Source organism: Python bivittatus, unplaced genomic scaffold (assembly GCF_059951505.1).
Source record: "Python bivittatus isolate LINGU-HERP-01145 unplaced genomic scaffold, Pbiv_v1 ctg000570_np1212, whole genome shotgun sequence".
In the NCBI taxonomy this organism is placed as follows: domain Eukaryota; kingdom Metazoa; phylum Chordata; class Lepidosauria; order Squamata; family Pythonidae; genus Python; species Python bivittatus.
The window spans coordinates 10,753,347-10,769,350 of NW_028277097.1; the positions used below are offsets into that span (position 1 = coordinate 10,753,347).

The 16,004-nt window shown below is 42.3% G+C and overlaps 1 protein-coding gene across 2 annotated transcripts; it reads left to right on the plus strand.

Moving 5' to 3' along the window:
* The first annotated feature begins 5,373 nt into the window (after positions 1 to 5,373).
* RAX (retina and anterior neural fold homeobox) lies at positions 5,374 to 14,604 on the plus strand. 2 transcript variants are annotated; one of them, XM_007421716.2, is made up of 3 exons: positions 5,374 to 5,698; positions 7,884 to 8,122; positions 14,152 to 14,604. In XM_007421716.2, exons 1-3 carry the CDS (start codon positions 5,374 to 5,376, stop codon positions 14,602 to 14,604), a joined length of 1,017 nt encoding a protein of 338 aa, XP_007421778.2. The 2 variants fall into 2 exon arrangements, with proteins under 2 accessions (XP_007421778.2, XP_088008950.1); XM_088152824.1 differs by having other exon boundaries at positions 5,374 to 5,670; positions 7,850 to 8,122.
* Positions 14,605 to 16,004: the final 1,400 nt, after the last annotated feature.

Sequence of the window (16,004 nt, forward strand, 5' to 3'; positions counted from 1 at the left end):
TTCCTGCTTCCTGCCAGAAAGACGAAGCAAGTAAACGCAGGAACAAGAAAGCAGGATTTTGCAGGGGAGCAAAACAGAGGTGGGAACAGAAGACGGATGAGAGAAAAGCGAATCTCTTTAGAAGTAGCATAAAGAAGGCCTGGGAAAACTCCGTGGCGAGAACAACCAGGATGCCATCTCGCACAACTGATGATGATATCAGGCGTTCTTCGAGTTCTTCAAGTCAGGAGCAGGGTGGCATTTGTGGAGCGCCTTTGAAAAAAAGGAAGGAAAAAAAATAACAGAGTTGGAGTGACAACATATTAGGAACATTGTACCAGCTATTCACCGGCACTACTGGGTTTGCCAAATTACACAGCAACTGGGATGGGGTACAATGCTCCCCAGCTGGCACCTTTCAGCATCCTCTGTCGCCTCTACAATGTGACTGACCTGCTGTTTGAAACCAGCACAAAAGGCGTCCCCAGGCTTTCTTGTTCACCCCCCTCCCCTTTTCAAAGCAGCCAGCTCTCTTCCCTTTCTCCTCCCATAATAAAAACAGATTTGCCCAGCCCTACTAGGAGAAGCAGGGCAACTGATGGGAAGAATTAATTGATGGAAACAAAGCCTGTAAGCCCTTTAATGACATGTGGGCAGAAGCTTAGGGGAAACATCGCCAATCTTGGTATAGGAGGGTAGCAATCAGGCGGGGATTTTCAGGTTAAACTACTTCCCTGCCTGCCTCCAGCCACAGTTAGTTGCTTACATGAGTTTCACTTTATTTTGTCTACTTTTTTACATTCCGGATTCCCCCCCACCCCCACCAAGTTTTGTTAGTTGCCCTGAAGACTTGCCTGAGTAGAAAAGCAAGATACATACCAAATTGAAGGAGAGGCGAGCATTTCATCTCTAATCCTGCTTCCCTCTGGCATCAAAGAGCAAAAGCCTTGCTCTGCTGCTTGTCCCAGGTGCATGACATCAAGATAGACCACCCCAGATGTGGAGGTTCTATTTCTTGACTTAAAAAGGAATTAGGCATCATTTTCGGCCCATCTGGATCTACAAGTGATGTATAGTTATCTCTTTGTGAGTGAGATTTGTCTAGGCTTGGGACCTAAGCAGAGTCAGACCTGGTTAAGAGTTGGATGGGGCCTTGCCAAGGAATACCAGACCCATGAACCAGACTAGAAGGAGAAAGCCATGGCAAATCATTTTGGTGTTTGGCCAAGAAAGTAATACGGCTGTGTGTATCAGGTCGTCAAGATTGGGGCTTAACTCGAAGGAGCATACACATCAAACCCACAGAAACATCATTGCACATCACTTTATGGATCCAGGTGGGCAGAATATGAGGCCTAATCACTTTTTAATCATAACTACATGTCAAGAAATAGAACTTCCACATATGGGGCAGTCTATCTCAATGTCAGGTACCTGACAGAATATATCAGGGCTGTGCCCATTTGAAAAATTATTTGGAAGAAGTGCTTCAGACTTTTTCACCAGATAATAGAAGCATAGAGTTGGAACGGAACATCAATGTCCTGCCCAGGGCAGGATCCCCTAGAGCAATGTTCCTCAACCTTGGCCACTTTAAGCTGTGGGGACTTCCATGCTGGCTGGGGAATTCTGGGAGTTGAGGTCCCCACAGCTTAAAGTGGCCAAGGTTGAGGAACACCTCCCTAGAGGTTCTCCGACAAATGATCATTCAGTCCCTGAAGACAATGAAGAAAACCTCCCAATAAATAAATAGATAAATAAACAAATAACCAATAAAAAAATAAATAAAAAACAATTTAAAAAATTTAAAAGAAGAATTGCTCAGCACCTCATGTGCCCGCTGGTTCAACTGGCTCATACGGTCAAGAAGTTCCTCCCAATGTCTAGCTCTCTGCTAACCAGTGTGAGCTTGAAAAAAGCTGCAATTCTTGAATTAAGCTCCTGATGGAAAGGTGGGACAGAGATCTATCAAATAATGAAATGACTTCTCAAAACAATCCATCTTTATACTTGGTATTTCACAGGAACCTCAACAAGAAAATGTCAAAAAGGTCTGGTCTCAGAGAATAGTATTCCACCGTGTAATAGGGCTGAAGAAAAGCAAACACATTTTAGGGTATCTCAACAGAAAGACGATTTCTCAATTGCAAAAAAAGAATAGCTCTCCTCTCTTTGACCAGATCCCATCTCACATACTCTGCCTGTTTAAGAAAGAAGCATTTATAGAAACCAGAAAAACTGCTAAAAATGGCAAAGAGGACAATTGGGGAGAGTTGAAGACTGAAGATGGAGAAGATTATGGTACTTTTCTAAGCCCTGAAGAGCAGTTCCCCCCCCCATCCCCCAGAAGAAGGGCAACACCTGCTCTGTTGTTCCAGAACAGAGGATGTGGAATCAAGGGTATCCACAGGGAGGGGGTAAAAATAGTCAAGATGGAGGTACAGCCTTATGATTGAAGCCCACTCCTTTTTTGATCTTGCTGTTCGTCACTGAAGACAAATTCCTTGTATATATTTTATACTTGGTCATTAAAATATTTGTTTTGTATTGTATTGTATTTACATGCATCGTGGATCTTAAGTAGAGATTTAACACACACACACACACACACACACACACACCCCTCTGCTTCCAAGTCACGGCTTCTGCAGACTTAGTTGGGTGGGTGGGGGCACTGCCCAGCCCATCTGCCCAGCCCAGCTCAAGTTGCAGGAAGGCAGAATCTGGCTGAATGATGAGAGGGAATTCTTCATTGTAAGACCAGGTAGCAGGCTGCCTTTCACGGGGTGTCTTCCAGCAAAGGCTGGGCATAGAATGTGACTCAGCAATTCAATATCTTCTCACAATTTATTATTCTTATGAAGCTACAATATTTATACACCACTGGATCTATGGCTTTTGTATCTTTACTATGCAATAAATGGGACTATGGAAGCATCTGTCTTTTTGGCTGATATAAATGCACTGTTTTATGAAGCATCCTCCCTTTATTTTTTTCACCATTGTAATGTTTTATCCAATTATTTCTTTCTATGGAACAGGATGATACGTTTAGTATTGTATCCTGGAACAATTAGAGAATACTGTTGTTGTTTTTTTAAGTTGTACTGGCCGTAACAGAGGGGAATTAAAATCCATAGAAAGCCTGCACATTTTAATATATTTATTTAAACCATTTCTGTCTTCTGATCCCACATGATCTTTGTGTTGGCCCAAGGAAGTTATTGTCCCAATACAGGATTTTACAACAAAGAGAACGGCGTTTCTTTACAATCATGTTACTGCTTCTATTACAAATTATTATAATCTTACAAACATGATTATTGTCCATCATCAGAACAAAAGGTAATCTGCTAGAGGCTGCTCTTATTCAGATTAGACGAAAAAAAACTGAAGGATGGGATCAACCAGAGAAATGCTTACCTCCACCTTCCTTCAGAGAATACCTCTAGAGCGCGCTCGCTGGTCGCCCAGGCCCATGTGACTTTGAGCATGTGCAAAGTGCCACGGCCACATAAGGCTTTCGCAAGCCCGCTCTTCGTCTGACGGGGCTCGGTTTCCTCGATTCGCTCTCCTTCCGGGAACCCGCTTGCCTGGGATTCCTTGAGGATCTGGAAGGGAAGGGCAAGATCAGAAAATCCGCCGGCTTTCGGAGCGTTGCAAAATTGCTGTTCTTGGAGAGCAGAATTTTGGGCGTCCATCAATCTAGCGCGATGGGAAACTAGGGCAGAAACGGAGCCCAGCAAAATGTCCCTTCTTTCACTCCGAAGAAAAGCAGATCCTTCTTGCTCGGTCACTCGGGCAAGACCGCGGACCACTTTTTTCCCTCTCCTTTTCTTTTTTTAAAGAATCATTACAACCAGGCATGGAAGCGCGTAACGGTTAATCCGTGCGACCGATCGATTAATACAGATTAAGAGGTTACATTTTAAATGGGATTGTAAACGGAGTCTTAGGCTATGTCGCAGTAGTGATTCAGTTCTGAGTGAAATTCCACACTGAAAACTTATCCCGTTGCGGGAGATAAAACGGTTGTTCTCACCCCAGGACGCCCAAAAATCGATCGACTATCGAGTTTAAACCGGTTTTAAAATCGCGCATTTGCTCTGGCAGGGCAGTCCATAAAGTAAGTGAATTTTACAGGATGCGTTCGTGGCGTGTGAGAGAGATCATATGAGGCAGGGAAGTTAGAAATTATTTAAAATGGGAGGGGGCGAAGTGGAAGAGGAGAATAAAATATGCTTGAAAGGTGACCTTTTAATTATTCCCTTCGCCCTTTTTATTATTCGTTGTCTTGATTTTTATTATTTGATTTAAATAACTAGAAAACGAAGGGAGCCAATTCAGCCCCCTCAGACGGTGAACGGATTTTAGAGTAACTTTTTGGAAACTCCTCCGCATCCCTGGGCTTAGAAGTCTCAAGGCCCCTCCGGCCATTCGCTTCTTCCTTATCCTGGCATCCTAAACGGCCGAACAAAATTTCCAGCACCTCCCTTAGAAGCGTCTCTCGTTTTAGAGCAAGCGCTCTTTTAAAAGCTCCCTTCCCCAAATGTCGTGTCAGGTCCTGGTTTACTTTTAATGCGTTTTTTTAAAAAGTGAGGGAAGTCATCTCTTGCAGAATCCCCAAATCAATTTTCGGGGGATAAGTTGCTCTCCTTTCGGTTATTTTTTTCTCTTGCTCTAAATCAACACTTTTCCCTCTGGACCGATCGCAACTGGAGTCAGCAAACTGCCTCTCCTCGGAAGAAGAGGGGGTCGCTCCTCAGTTCCCCTCGACTAGCACCCCTCCAATGCCCTCCTCGCTGCCCGCTTTCCCCCTTTCCCCGCTGGTCAATTTCACCTGGTCAATCTCCACCCTGGGCGCTCCCTCCAAGCCGCCCTTAGAACCAGGGGAGGAGCTTCGCAGGCGCGCGGGGCGGGGCGGGGCTGCCTTGCACTCCGGGAGCTCCCCGCCAGCCCTCCCGGGGGCAAAAAGCCTCCGGAGCTCGGAGCTCCCGGAGAACGGGATTGGCGGCGGCAGCGTCGAGGCCAGGGCGGCGGGCACGGGCGGCAGAAGCCAGGGATGCGCCTGCCTGGACCAGGGTCTTCTCCGCCTGCCGAGGGGGTGGCCCACCCGCCCGCTGATCTTCGGCTCCCGGGGGCATTCTTGCCCGCGCCCGTCCCCTCGCAGGCGGCTGCGGCAAGAGCTGCTTAGCTGCCGCGGTCGATTCGGACCTCAGGCGGAGCCACGTCCGACGGACGGGGCCGAGGCTGATCTGCGAGTCCGGCCCCTGGTCGGAAGCCTCCCCCTCGGCCTTTCCCTGGCGCGGAGGTCGGAGGACGGCGCGGCGGCGGCTGGGTTGCGCCCGGAGCCGGGAGGCTGGAGGGCTGCCGGTCCCCAGCCCGGCGCTCTTCATGCACCTGCCGCCGCAGGACGCGCTCCTGAGCATGAGCGGCGGCGGCGGCGGCGGCGGCGGCTTCTCCCTGGCTGGGCCCCTGCTCAGGAGCCCCGTGGCGGGCGGGCCCCCCTCTCGGCTCCACAGCATCGAGGCCATCCTGGGATTTACCAAAGAGGACCCCCGTTTGGGCAGCTTCCAAGGCCAGGAGGCCAGCGGCGGGGCCAAGCCGGGGAAAGAGGCGGCCGAGAAGACGGGCCCCGGCGGGGAAGGCTTCTCCCAAATGCCCGCCCAGGAACCGCTGAGGCAGGAGCAGGCCAGCCCCAGGGCCGGGCGCTTCGGAGGTGAGAGGGGGATCAGTCAGTCTTTTGGCACCCACAAAGGGTTGGACCTGAACATCCATAATTCCCAGCCCGGAAGCCGCCAGCTTCAGAAGGGACTTCCAGGTGGTTCTTCAGGAGCCTTTTAAATCCCCTTCTGTAACTATTAAAACGACTGTTTCAGTATCAGCTCTATTTTACCAGTATAAAGCTCCTTTTGGTTATTTAAGCTTAGTTGTAGCAAATGAGTAAATCTCTAATACCAGATATGGAAGTCCCTTAGGACTGAGATGCATATTCCACTCCTCATCCTTAACAGCAAGTGGCAGAAATTAGGCTCCCTAACCCTAAGGGTCAGGGACTTTTGTGGGACATATTTATAATAAAGGTGTTTTTAATTACCTCAGAGAAAATGGGTTAGGGAAGCTTTCCAGCACCTGCTGTGGTACAGATATATTGGGTATTCAACTCTGAAAGTTCCCAGCCAGGGAACCAGGAGAGTTACAGTCCCCACATATCTGAAGGATGCCAGTTTGGGATAGGTACTGTTGAAGATTGATGCCTGTGCTGTCGGGAACAAGTGATCATTCCCAAAGTAGTTTTCTTGCTAAGGGCATCATTCCATTTTCCAAATAGCCTGCATGCTTTATTGAAACTTGCCTGGTTCTCTGGTTCTCCTCTCATGTGGTGGCTACCATCCATACCTGACCTAACCCCAAAAGATCTGTCAAAGAGCATGGGGCTGATTCTCAAGGTAGGGCTGGTGGATCACGTACTCCAAAAGACCTTGCAGCTTTAATCAGCATCATTGTTAACAGGTCACTCAGTTAAAAATGAAGCGACTACTTTTCTGTCCTCTAAGAAGAAACTCTTCTGCTCCTGATAGGAAGGGGATTGGAGTGATACAGTGCATATTAAATGAAAGCACTCACTTTCTCAACTGTAGCGTTTGCTCTGCATGCCCTTAGAATAGCCCCGTGGAAGTAATTGGATTAATCTCTAAGATGCAGATCAGGGCCCCTAAATCTGTGGTTCTCAGATCCTTGGAAATGGATGAGATGGGCACATCAGTCATAACCAAAGCGACCTGAGACACCTTGATTTTAGAGGAACATTCTTACAAATCAGCTCTGGGATTACAATTAGATCCCAGTTCACATACTCCTGCTGTGCAAGGCCAAGGTCTTTTCACAATTTTGTCATGCAAACCATGCTCTCGTTAGGAGCGTCTGATGGACTGCTGTGGGAACCAGAGCTTGGACTAATGCAGGAAGACACTAAGAGCAACTTTGGAGACAGTTACAATGGGTCATTATGGTAGATGGTTGTGATAATCTTTCAATGCTTCGAAGAAAAGAAACAGCTTGTGGGGTAGAGTGATTGTGGGATTCAGTCTTTCCTTGCTAGGGCTTCAGGAGAATATGCAAGCGAGAATGGGCACAACCCCCATTGCATCCAAAGTAACTTACTTCTGGATTGACCTGAACAAGAGTGGGCTGTAAACATGCACAAGATCACAGTTTAAGGGAGCAGAAAATAATGGGTTTCCTACTAATAGTATTACAGAATCAGAACAGTTGTTTTTAACATGGATTTTAAAAATAAATCATTAAGAGAGGAAACAAAAGGAAGGAACACAACATTTGCTTAATAATGCAACATGTTCTGTCAGTACAGTAATGCTACTGAGATAATGATTGATAGGGCTGTGCAATGTTTCAAACTGAACTCCAAAAAGATGCTTTGGAGCATGCAGCCCTGCAAAACAAGCACCTGTTGGCAATTCATTAGAGTAGCAGCCTGAGTTTCCAGGATGAGGCAATTGTTGGGGAAAAAAGTGTGGCTGTTTTAAGGAATTGCACACATTATGTTTGTGCTCCTGCGTAGCTTCAAGCAACTTCTTGAATTCAAATCAGAAGCACGGCACAGTTCAGTGGTTCATAGAAAATACACAATTTTCTCTTAGAAAATCTCCAATTGGAGTACACACCAATAGCTAGAGACATCTAGTGTAACTCTTTGTGAAGGCTATTCCAAATAAAAGAAATAAGCAATTGAGAGAACCATCTGGAAAAGAATAATATGGGAAGAAAATATGTTGAAATCAAGAGGACTTGCATGGGTATGAATATGCTTAGCATCAACTTGAATGTTCTGGTGCAAATCCACTTAAAGGTGGATCAGTCTTTGCCTACTTCTTGCTTCTCAGATCCCTACTGTACCAAACGCTTAGACAGCTGCTTGAGCCCAGAGCTGGCTGCCTGTAACAGTGATGGCAAACTGTTAGACGAAGACCAGCCCAAGAAGAAGCATAGAAGGAACCGGACCACCTTCACCACCTATCAGCTGCACGAGCTGGAGCGAGCCTTTGAAAAATCCCACTATCCTGATGTTTATAGCCGAGAAGAGCTGGCCATGAAAGTCAACCTACCTGAAGTCAGAGTTCAGGTAAAAAGACAGCTTCTCTTCTCTTCTCTTCTCTTCTCTTCTCTTCTCTTCTCTTCTCTTCTCTTCTCTTCTCTTCTCTTCTCTTCTCTTCTCTTCCCTTCCCCCCATCTAGCTGCACCATGAAATTTTGAATGACTAACCTCTCCTTCCTTCCTTCATTAGGGCACTGCAATCCAACAGCAGCCTTGTTTTACTAATCCAATTTAAAGGCACTCTCTCTTTTCTGTATTTTTCCCTTCTGGAACTAATTTCAGATTTGCACACATGTTAAATGGTTTCTAAAGGGATTTTCTTTAATCTGGGTGCGTGAGAGTGTGTGTGTTCTAGCATTTCAGACTGTAATTATTAGTGTTTGGTTTCAGCACCTGTGACTCATGTTTCTCCCACTCCTAGCATTACTAGCCCATAAAAAAGTAGATGTGCAGTTTGCAAAATCACTTAAAATCACATATGTAAAAATGAACTAATCTCCTGTTTTGCTTTCTGTAATATTCACCTTGTCCCAAGTGCAAGAGTGTTCTGTATTGTTTCTGCATCTGTTTGTGAATACTTGTATCCATTTAGCATGCACTTTCCCAAATATTCACATTTCTGTTAGCAAGTTTCATGATGATCTGCCTGATGATATAAAATTTCTTTCATGGTTTTTGATTCAAGAGCTTCATTACAAAATTTGGAGAACTATCAAAGCCCATGGATAATTGTGTTCTGATTCAGTGTTAGTTTGAGAAATATAAATGAGGCTGGTTTGTATTAAATGTGATCCAAGTGAATTTCTTCCCAGCCCTAATGCAAGCTAACTGAAGTCTTTATTTATTTATTGGATCCTTTAAATCCAGGGATGGAGGGAGAGATCCAGGAGCAAAGAAGGAAGATAGCCAGAAGTTTAGGGATCAATTAACATTCAATTACTTTTTAATTGAGAATACTATAGTGTAGAAGACATCATGATTAGTTGGTACCCAACCTTTGTTTTTAGTGCTTCACTCTTTTAGCTGCTATTTTTCCATGCAAACTTCAAAATCAGACACCCCCCCCCTTTTCTTTCAAACAAACACTTTTAAATCTGTTTGGGGTTTATTTGAAGGTAGTTATTTAGCCAGTTATGGGAATTTTGAAGCAGGGAAGGGGGAGACTCAAAGAAGAACTGAAATTAATTTGTAAGAACAAAAATCAAAGCAAGCAGTGTATTTTAAAAGCTTATGTTATACAGTACATATTTTCTTTCATGACTCATAAAAACGAGTTGCAACATAATTAACAAAGATCAGACTACCACCCTTTCCATTTTAAAGCAAATGGCTTGGTGCCCTTGGCGTGTATCTCTTCAACTGCTTGATCCAATAATCAGTCATATATTGAACCATTAAGTCAGCCCGGGTAGGAATCATTACGGTTAGCCTGGAATTGCAATGGTTTGGGAGAACACCTCCCTCCTTCAATCAAAATTGGCATTTTTTATTTGGCAAGCTGAAAGGCAGTTTTCATAACTTTCCATGCTTGTAGCTGCTTTGACTCTGCTTCTAGAAAGTGAGGTAGGGCAGCCCATAGACTAACTACCAAACCGGAAAGTCCCAGGTGCAAAGAATCTAACTGTTTAAAGCTACAGGACAGTAGGCATTTATAATGCTAACCGCTCTGTATCAACAATTATTACAGAACAAGACTACATGACCTGAGATTGGAAATGAACTTTGCTTGACATACTACAAAGACGAATAGAGCCCTACCTAGAAAAGGAAATGCCTAATGAACAGACAGAGATACATTATATCAGATTGCTAAAGTAAAATAGATAATTGGGAAGGGGAAAGCATGTAAGAAAGAGGTCTGTCTTTGCATGATGGACAACAGCAAGATTTGGAGTGTTTCTTTTTTTAAAAAAATAATTTTATTAAAGATCGTAATTGCAATAGTAAAAACTAATACAAACGAAAAGAAAAAAGAGTAGAAAGAAAGAGTAAAAAGTGCAAAGGAAAAGAAAAAACCCGTTGAGAACAGAAAGAAAGAGAAAAAAGAAAAAAAGTAAGAATATAGTAAAAGAGCAAAAAGAAATATATAAAGAAGTGATTTCCAACCTTCATCACAAGAAGTATAAACAATTTTAATAACTAATCACCTCCTCTTAATTTACAACCAATGATCTCTTCATCCCATGTCCCATCCCTTCTCTATAAATAAATCCATAAAGCCTTGTCATTTCACTCCAGGTGTCAGCAAAAGTCCATTGAGGGTTGCCAGAAATAACAACATATTTTAATCTTGATCAAATAAACTTTATAATCCTTCCTTTTTTTCTAACAATCTTAATCTTTAGTCCATTCAAATAATGCCATAGAACTTGATTTCTTTTCATTACTTTTTTATCCCTTCTCACAAGATTCATCCAAATTTTAACCAATATAAAAGAATTATCCAGGTCACTCTCTTGGTTTATTATTTGTTATTAAAGCATCAACCAATTTCTTTTGTATGTCCTATGAGACATCTTTTTCTATTTCATTCTTGTAGCCTGTCATTTGAAGATCCACTTCCAATGCCAACTCTTTCTCTGTCTTGTCCAATAAAATGTGTTCCTCTTCTGCCATTTCTTCCATAACAACTTTTGGACACAGTCTATCCATAGAAGCAAACATTGCTATTGACATTGTTGATATTAACTTCTGATTCCATTTTTCAAAAGTGTCCTTCAGTATTTCCAATATTAGAATATTTTGCGTCATTCTGTAGCTGTTAACAGGTTTATGTATTCTTTTCCTTTAATTAAAATATTTAGTTGCTTCTAGTGTTCAATTTTTAAAATTACTTATTTCTATTATGTCTTAGAAAAAATTCAAAACAAGTCCACTTTCCCATGGGAAGGATTCTTTATAATTAATTCCAAAATTTATTTCAAATTTATCTGGATCCTTAATCCATTTATCAGTTTCTAAAATCAAAGTCTTAGCTTTTTGTTGTTTATTTCAATTTTTTAAAGTTCTTAAGCTTGTAGCTAAAATTTTCTTTTGTTAAGGATTGAAGACAGACTCAGCTGGTGTTTCCAAGCTTGTTGATCCACAGCTGAAAAGTAGTTAACAAGCAATTTCTGAATGTGATTAGAAAAGGAAGTATATGAACTTAACGTCCTTTTAAAAGCACTGACTGCAGTTTGAGCTATTTCCGCATCTCCCAGTGCTCAAAACCTGCCGGAGACTGCTGTCTTGCTGTTTCCTCATGAGGAGCAACTGTCTGGAACACTTGTGGGTGATCTCCCATCCTCTCTTTATCCAGAGAGGTTCAAAGAGCTGGTCTACTCACTGGCTCTTCATTCTTCACTGTGGTCATCAGCTCTGCTTTTCGTGGAGCTGTCTTCAGTCCACCATTTCTTCCTCCAGAAGTCCAAGACTTGGAGTGTTCCTTAACCCAACTTCCAGATGATTGGCCTTCCAACTCCTAGAATTCCCAGGGAGCATGGCCATTACTTAGAATTCTGGGAGTTGACTTCACACATCTGGAAGCTGCTGAGGTTGGGGAATACTAGTGCAGATCATGGCAGAATATAGAATGTATTAAAGGTTAATAGGAGTGCCCAAGCACCTGATTATTTCTCTTGTTAATTAATTTAGTGAGCAGAAAGCTACAGTAAGAATTTAATTTGAAGAAATCTAGTGTTTTAGCTTAGGGAAGAGAATGAGACAAGAATGCTATATTGTATCCATATCTAAATATATTATAAGAGAGGCAGGATTGGAAACAATGACAGTTGGAATCAAAATTGGAGGTCAAAACACTTACAATCTGAGATATGCAGATAATACCGCTTTGTGAGCTAGAAGTACAGAAGACTTTGAAGAGCTCATTAAAAAAGTGTACAAGGAAAGTGAAAAATACTGGTTAAGATTAAATAGTCAGAAGACAAAGGGGAAAAACAGAAACCATTTTACCTATCTCCTGGCTAATGAGAACAGAAATGGATTTATGAACTAAGAGGTATTATAGAAGGAGAGGGTGGGGAATGGCCACTGTCGAAAAACTCAAACATGGATTCAGTTAAATTTGCTTAGAACACAAAGTAGGCTTGAAATGTTTTAGGCAGCACCTAATTCAGGGTGGGCAACCTTATTTGTTGGGGCAAGGAATATGGTGCGAAATAAATGGGGGCATGATTATTTGTCTTTCATAGATTTTATGGGAAGGAGTTTTGAGGGTTTTCTTTTTTACCTTTTAAGCTCTGTTGAGCTTCTTTTAGAACTGATAGTGTCATGTGTTTCCAGGCCAAAAGCAATAGGAAGCCTTGCTAATAATTTTCAAGAACTGAGATTTCCATACTGGCGACTTAATTTTATTTATTTAGTTTATTTATTTAAGCAATTTATATGGCTGCCCAACTTACTCATGGTGACTCCAGGTGGCTTACAGAAATAAAATGCACTTAATTATGGAATAGTGAGCGCTCCCTCCAATATACCTGCTATTCCACTGGATACTCTATGCGGTGTTTCTCAATCTTGGCAACTTTAAGATATGTAGACTTCAACTCCCAGAATTCCCCAGCCAGCTGGATGTAACATAGGGCATTTCCCCACCAAACTTCTGTCTCTCAATTAATTAAAATGTTTGCTGAGGGAACCCCAGGTTTCAGTCACAAAACTTACGATATTTGGACATCATTCAGGATGGCTCTCCAAAAGTTAAAAACATGGACAACATTGTCTATGAGGCACAACCAGCCAAAGCTGCTGCCAATTTGTCTTTTTAACAAGAACACTTGTTAAATATATATGCTGGGGTGCGGGAACACTCCTATTAATTGAAACTTAATAGAAAATTTTTAAAAATAATAAAATTAAAGTTTAATCAAAATTTAAATAAATGTCAGTCTGATTGATTGAAATAAATTTAAGGCTTTTTTCTTCCTGAGCCATGCAATGCTTGGCATGCCAAGCTAAGCCCAAGCATGGATTTTAAGCCCCCTAAAGTTGGTTCACCCCTGTTTTGGTTCATGCTTAATACTCTCTGTGGCAATGCACAATACTGCAAAATCACACACCTCTGACCTCCATCAGCGCGCATGGCAATTTGCAAAATATAAGTCTCTGCCCTGAAGAATTACAGTCTAAAATTCAGCCCTAGGTAGATGGCAGAAGAAGAGGACAGAAATAAGGAATAGAGAAGGAAAAGAAAGTTCATTATTTTCAGTTGTTTAGAGTTGTGCCTATTTGCAGTGGGAGTCAGGAGCAAAGAATGATGAAGATGATGCTCTTCCACCTTCTCTCTTCCTCCTCCAATCAATAAAGGAACAGTATTAAACAATCAATTCACCCTCAAAACTGATCAGTGTAATCATTAAAAAAGAGAGAAATTACTGGAAATTGCATTATAAGCATTATGACTCCAAAATCATTTACCATATTGCTCCAAAGTCGTCTTCCTGGCCAGATTGCAACTCTGTGTTTGGAGAACCTTGACATCTATCTTAAATTTCACTCCTAATAGTACCACAAGTTTTTAAACTTAGAAAAGAAGCCCACATTTCCTTAGATTGCTAAGAGTGTAAAATCTGGATTACAAAGAGGATGGTGCAGAATTTTCCTTTCCTCCAGTCCAAAAATTCACTGGAGAAACTTGGATGCCTTATTCTGTCTCTCATGATGATCTATGTATATGGCCTAAAACAGGGTTCCTCAACCTCAGCAACTTTAAGATGGGTGGACTTCAACTCCCAGAATTCCCCACCCAGCCATGTTGATGGGAGTTGAAGTCCACCCATCTTAAAGTTGCTGAGGTTGAGGAACCCTGGCCTAAAACACTTGGGAGGCATGATGGAGTAGATGAACCGTTGTGTCTTCTTACTTTATCTGATAAAAATTAAGTCTCCCTCAGGTTGAACTCAGCTCTTGGAGGCTACACACAGTATAAAAAAACCCTTTCTTCTCCCTCTAACATTCACATCATCATAGTAACAAGCATTTAATAACAGTAGTGCTATTTTATAACATGAATGGCATCTTTCTCTGATGTGTGGTTAATTCTGAGTTATGCTTCTCTAGGTTTGGTTTCAGAACCGGAGAGCAAAATGGAGGAGGCAGGAGAAGCTGGAAATGACCTCCATGAAGCTGCAGGATTCGCCCATCCTCTCGTTCAACCGCTCCCCTCAACCTTCTGCCATTGGAACTATTGGTAGCAACTTGCCCTTGGAATCCTGGCTCAGCCCCCCCATGTCGAACAGTAGCCCCCTCCAAACTTTGCCTGCTTTTGTGTCTTCCCCCCAAAGCCTCCCTAGCAGCTACACCCCTCCTCCTTTCTTAAACTCTCCCCCCATAGGACACACTTTGCAGCCCCTGGGGGTCATGGGGCCACCACCACCTTATCAATGTGGAACGAACTTTGTGGATAAATTCCCATTGGAAGAAGTTGATCCCCGGAATACCAGTATTGCATCATTAAGGATGAAAGCAAAGGAGCATATCCAGTCCTTTGGCAAACCGTGGCAGACAATCTGAACTATTTTCCTTGCTTTTGAAAAGAGGTCTCATTTCTTAGATCTTCTGTTGGACAGATAAAGAGGACCATTGTTCTCAAGAGTGAACTTGAGTGTAGAAGTAACTTGAACACTCAGCACAAGTCATCAGTTGCCTCCTCTCATTTCCCTTTTATAATCTTTCTGGTTCTCTGTCCTGTTTCCAGAACAGGATTTAGAGTTAGTTCTAGGTTTGCTTTGGATGAGATCGCAGGATTTTTTTTAATGATCTCATCATTTGATATCAGCTGGATGAAGCAAAGACAACTGTAACTTTCATAGGTGAATTTTGTAAACATTAAACACAGATATTTTTGCATTATACCTTAAAGCAGTTGACTTTGTCTGAAATCATCACTGAATAGTAAAAGATTCAGAGTGAGATGGAATGCTTATCAGCATGGTTGAGGATACAAATGTGGGTAGGATAACTAATCCTCTAGGACAGTGGCCTCTAAAGTGGGGTGCACACAGCCCAGCAAGACAATCCACTTGGGGGTGGGAAGAAAACATCAGGATGTGTATTTTTTATTTTTTCAACCTTTATCTCAGCCTTATTTAATTTCTATTTGGGGGAAGGTTATGTTTCATAATGTACATAATTTATTAGTAGACTAGTGCATGTACATAATTTATTATATAAATATACATATACCGAGGGTGCATTTTGGAGCCCACTGCTCTAGGAAACAGAAATATAATTCAAGATAATCTTGATAGGTTAGAAAAATTGGCTGAAAAAAAGCAGAAGCAAATTTAACAGAAACATTTAATGCAAAGTTCTTAGGAAAAGAACCCACAAATGCACAAATGTAGAATGGTGGCTTATTTGGCTTGGTAAAGGTATATGAAGAGGATCTTGGAATTTAGTTGATCACAAACTTATGTGAGTCAGCAGCGTGGCATGGCTGCTGAGAAGGCAAGTGCAGTTCTGTTGTTCCAACAGAAGCATTGTGTTCGGCTTCATATCAGACCTGGAAATTCCTTACAGCAAAAGCCCATAGGCATGACACAGAATACTTGCTTTATTGCAGATTAAGAATGAAGCCATATACATGAAGCCAGCACATAGAAACCAAACCCTCCTTATCTATATCTATCTCATCATCTCTATCTCTTTATATCTCTACCTACCTACCTACCATCATCTATCTATCTCTATCTTTTCTCTGGTTTTGAGATTGGGAAGCACTGGATCAGTGTTGTCATAATGGTTCTATATGGCTTGGAAATACCCATTCCTACCTCACCTGCATCATTCCTTATACATAGGAAGAAACAATTCTGCTATATTCTTATTGGGCAAACTGCAGTTCTGGGTGCCACGTTCTAAGAAAGATTCAGAGGAACTGGAACAGGTGCTGAGCAGAGCAACAAAAATGA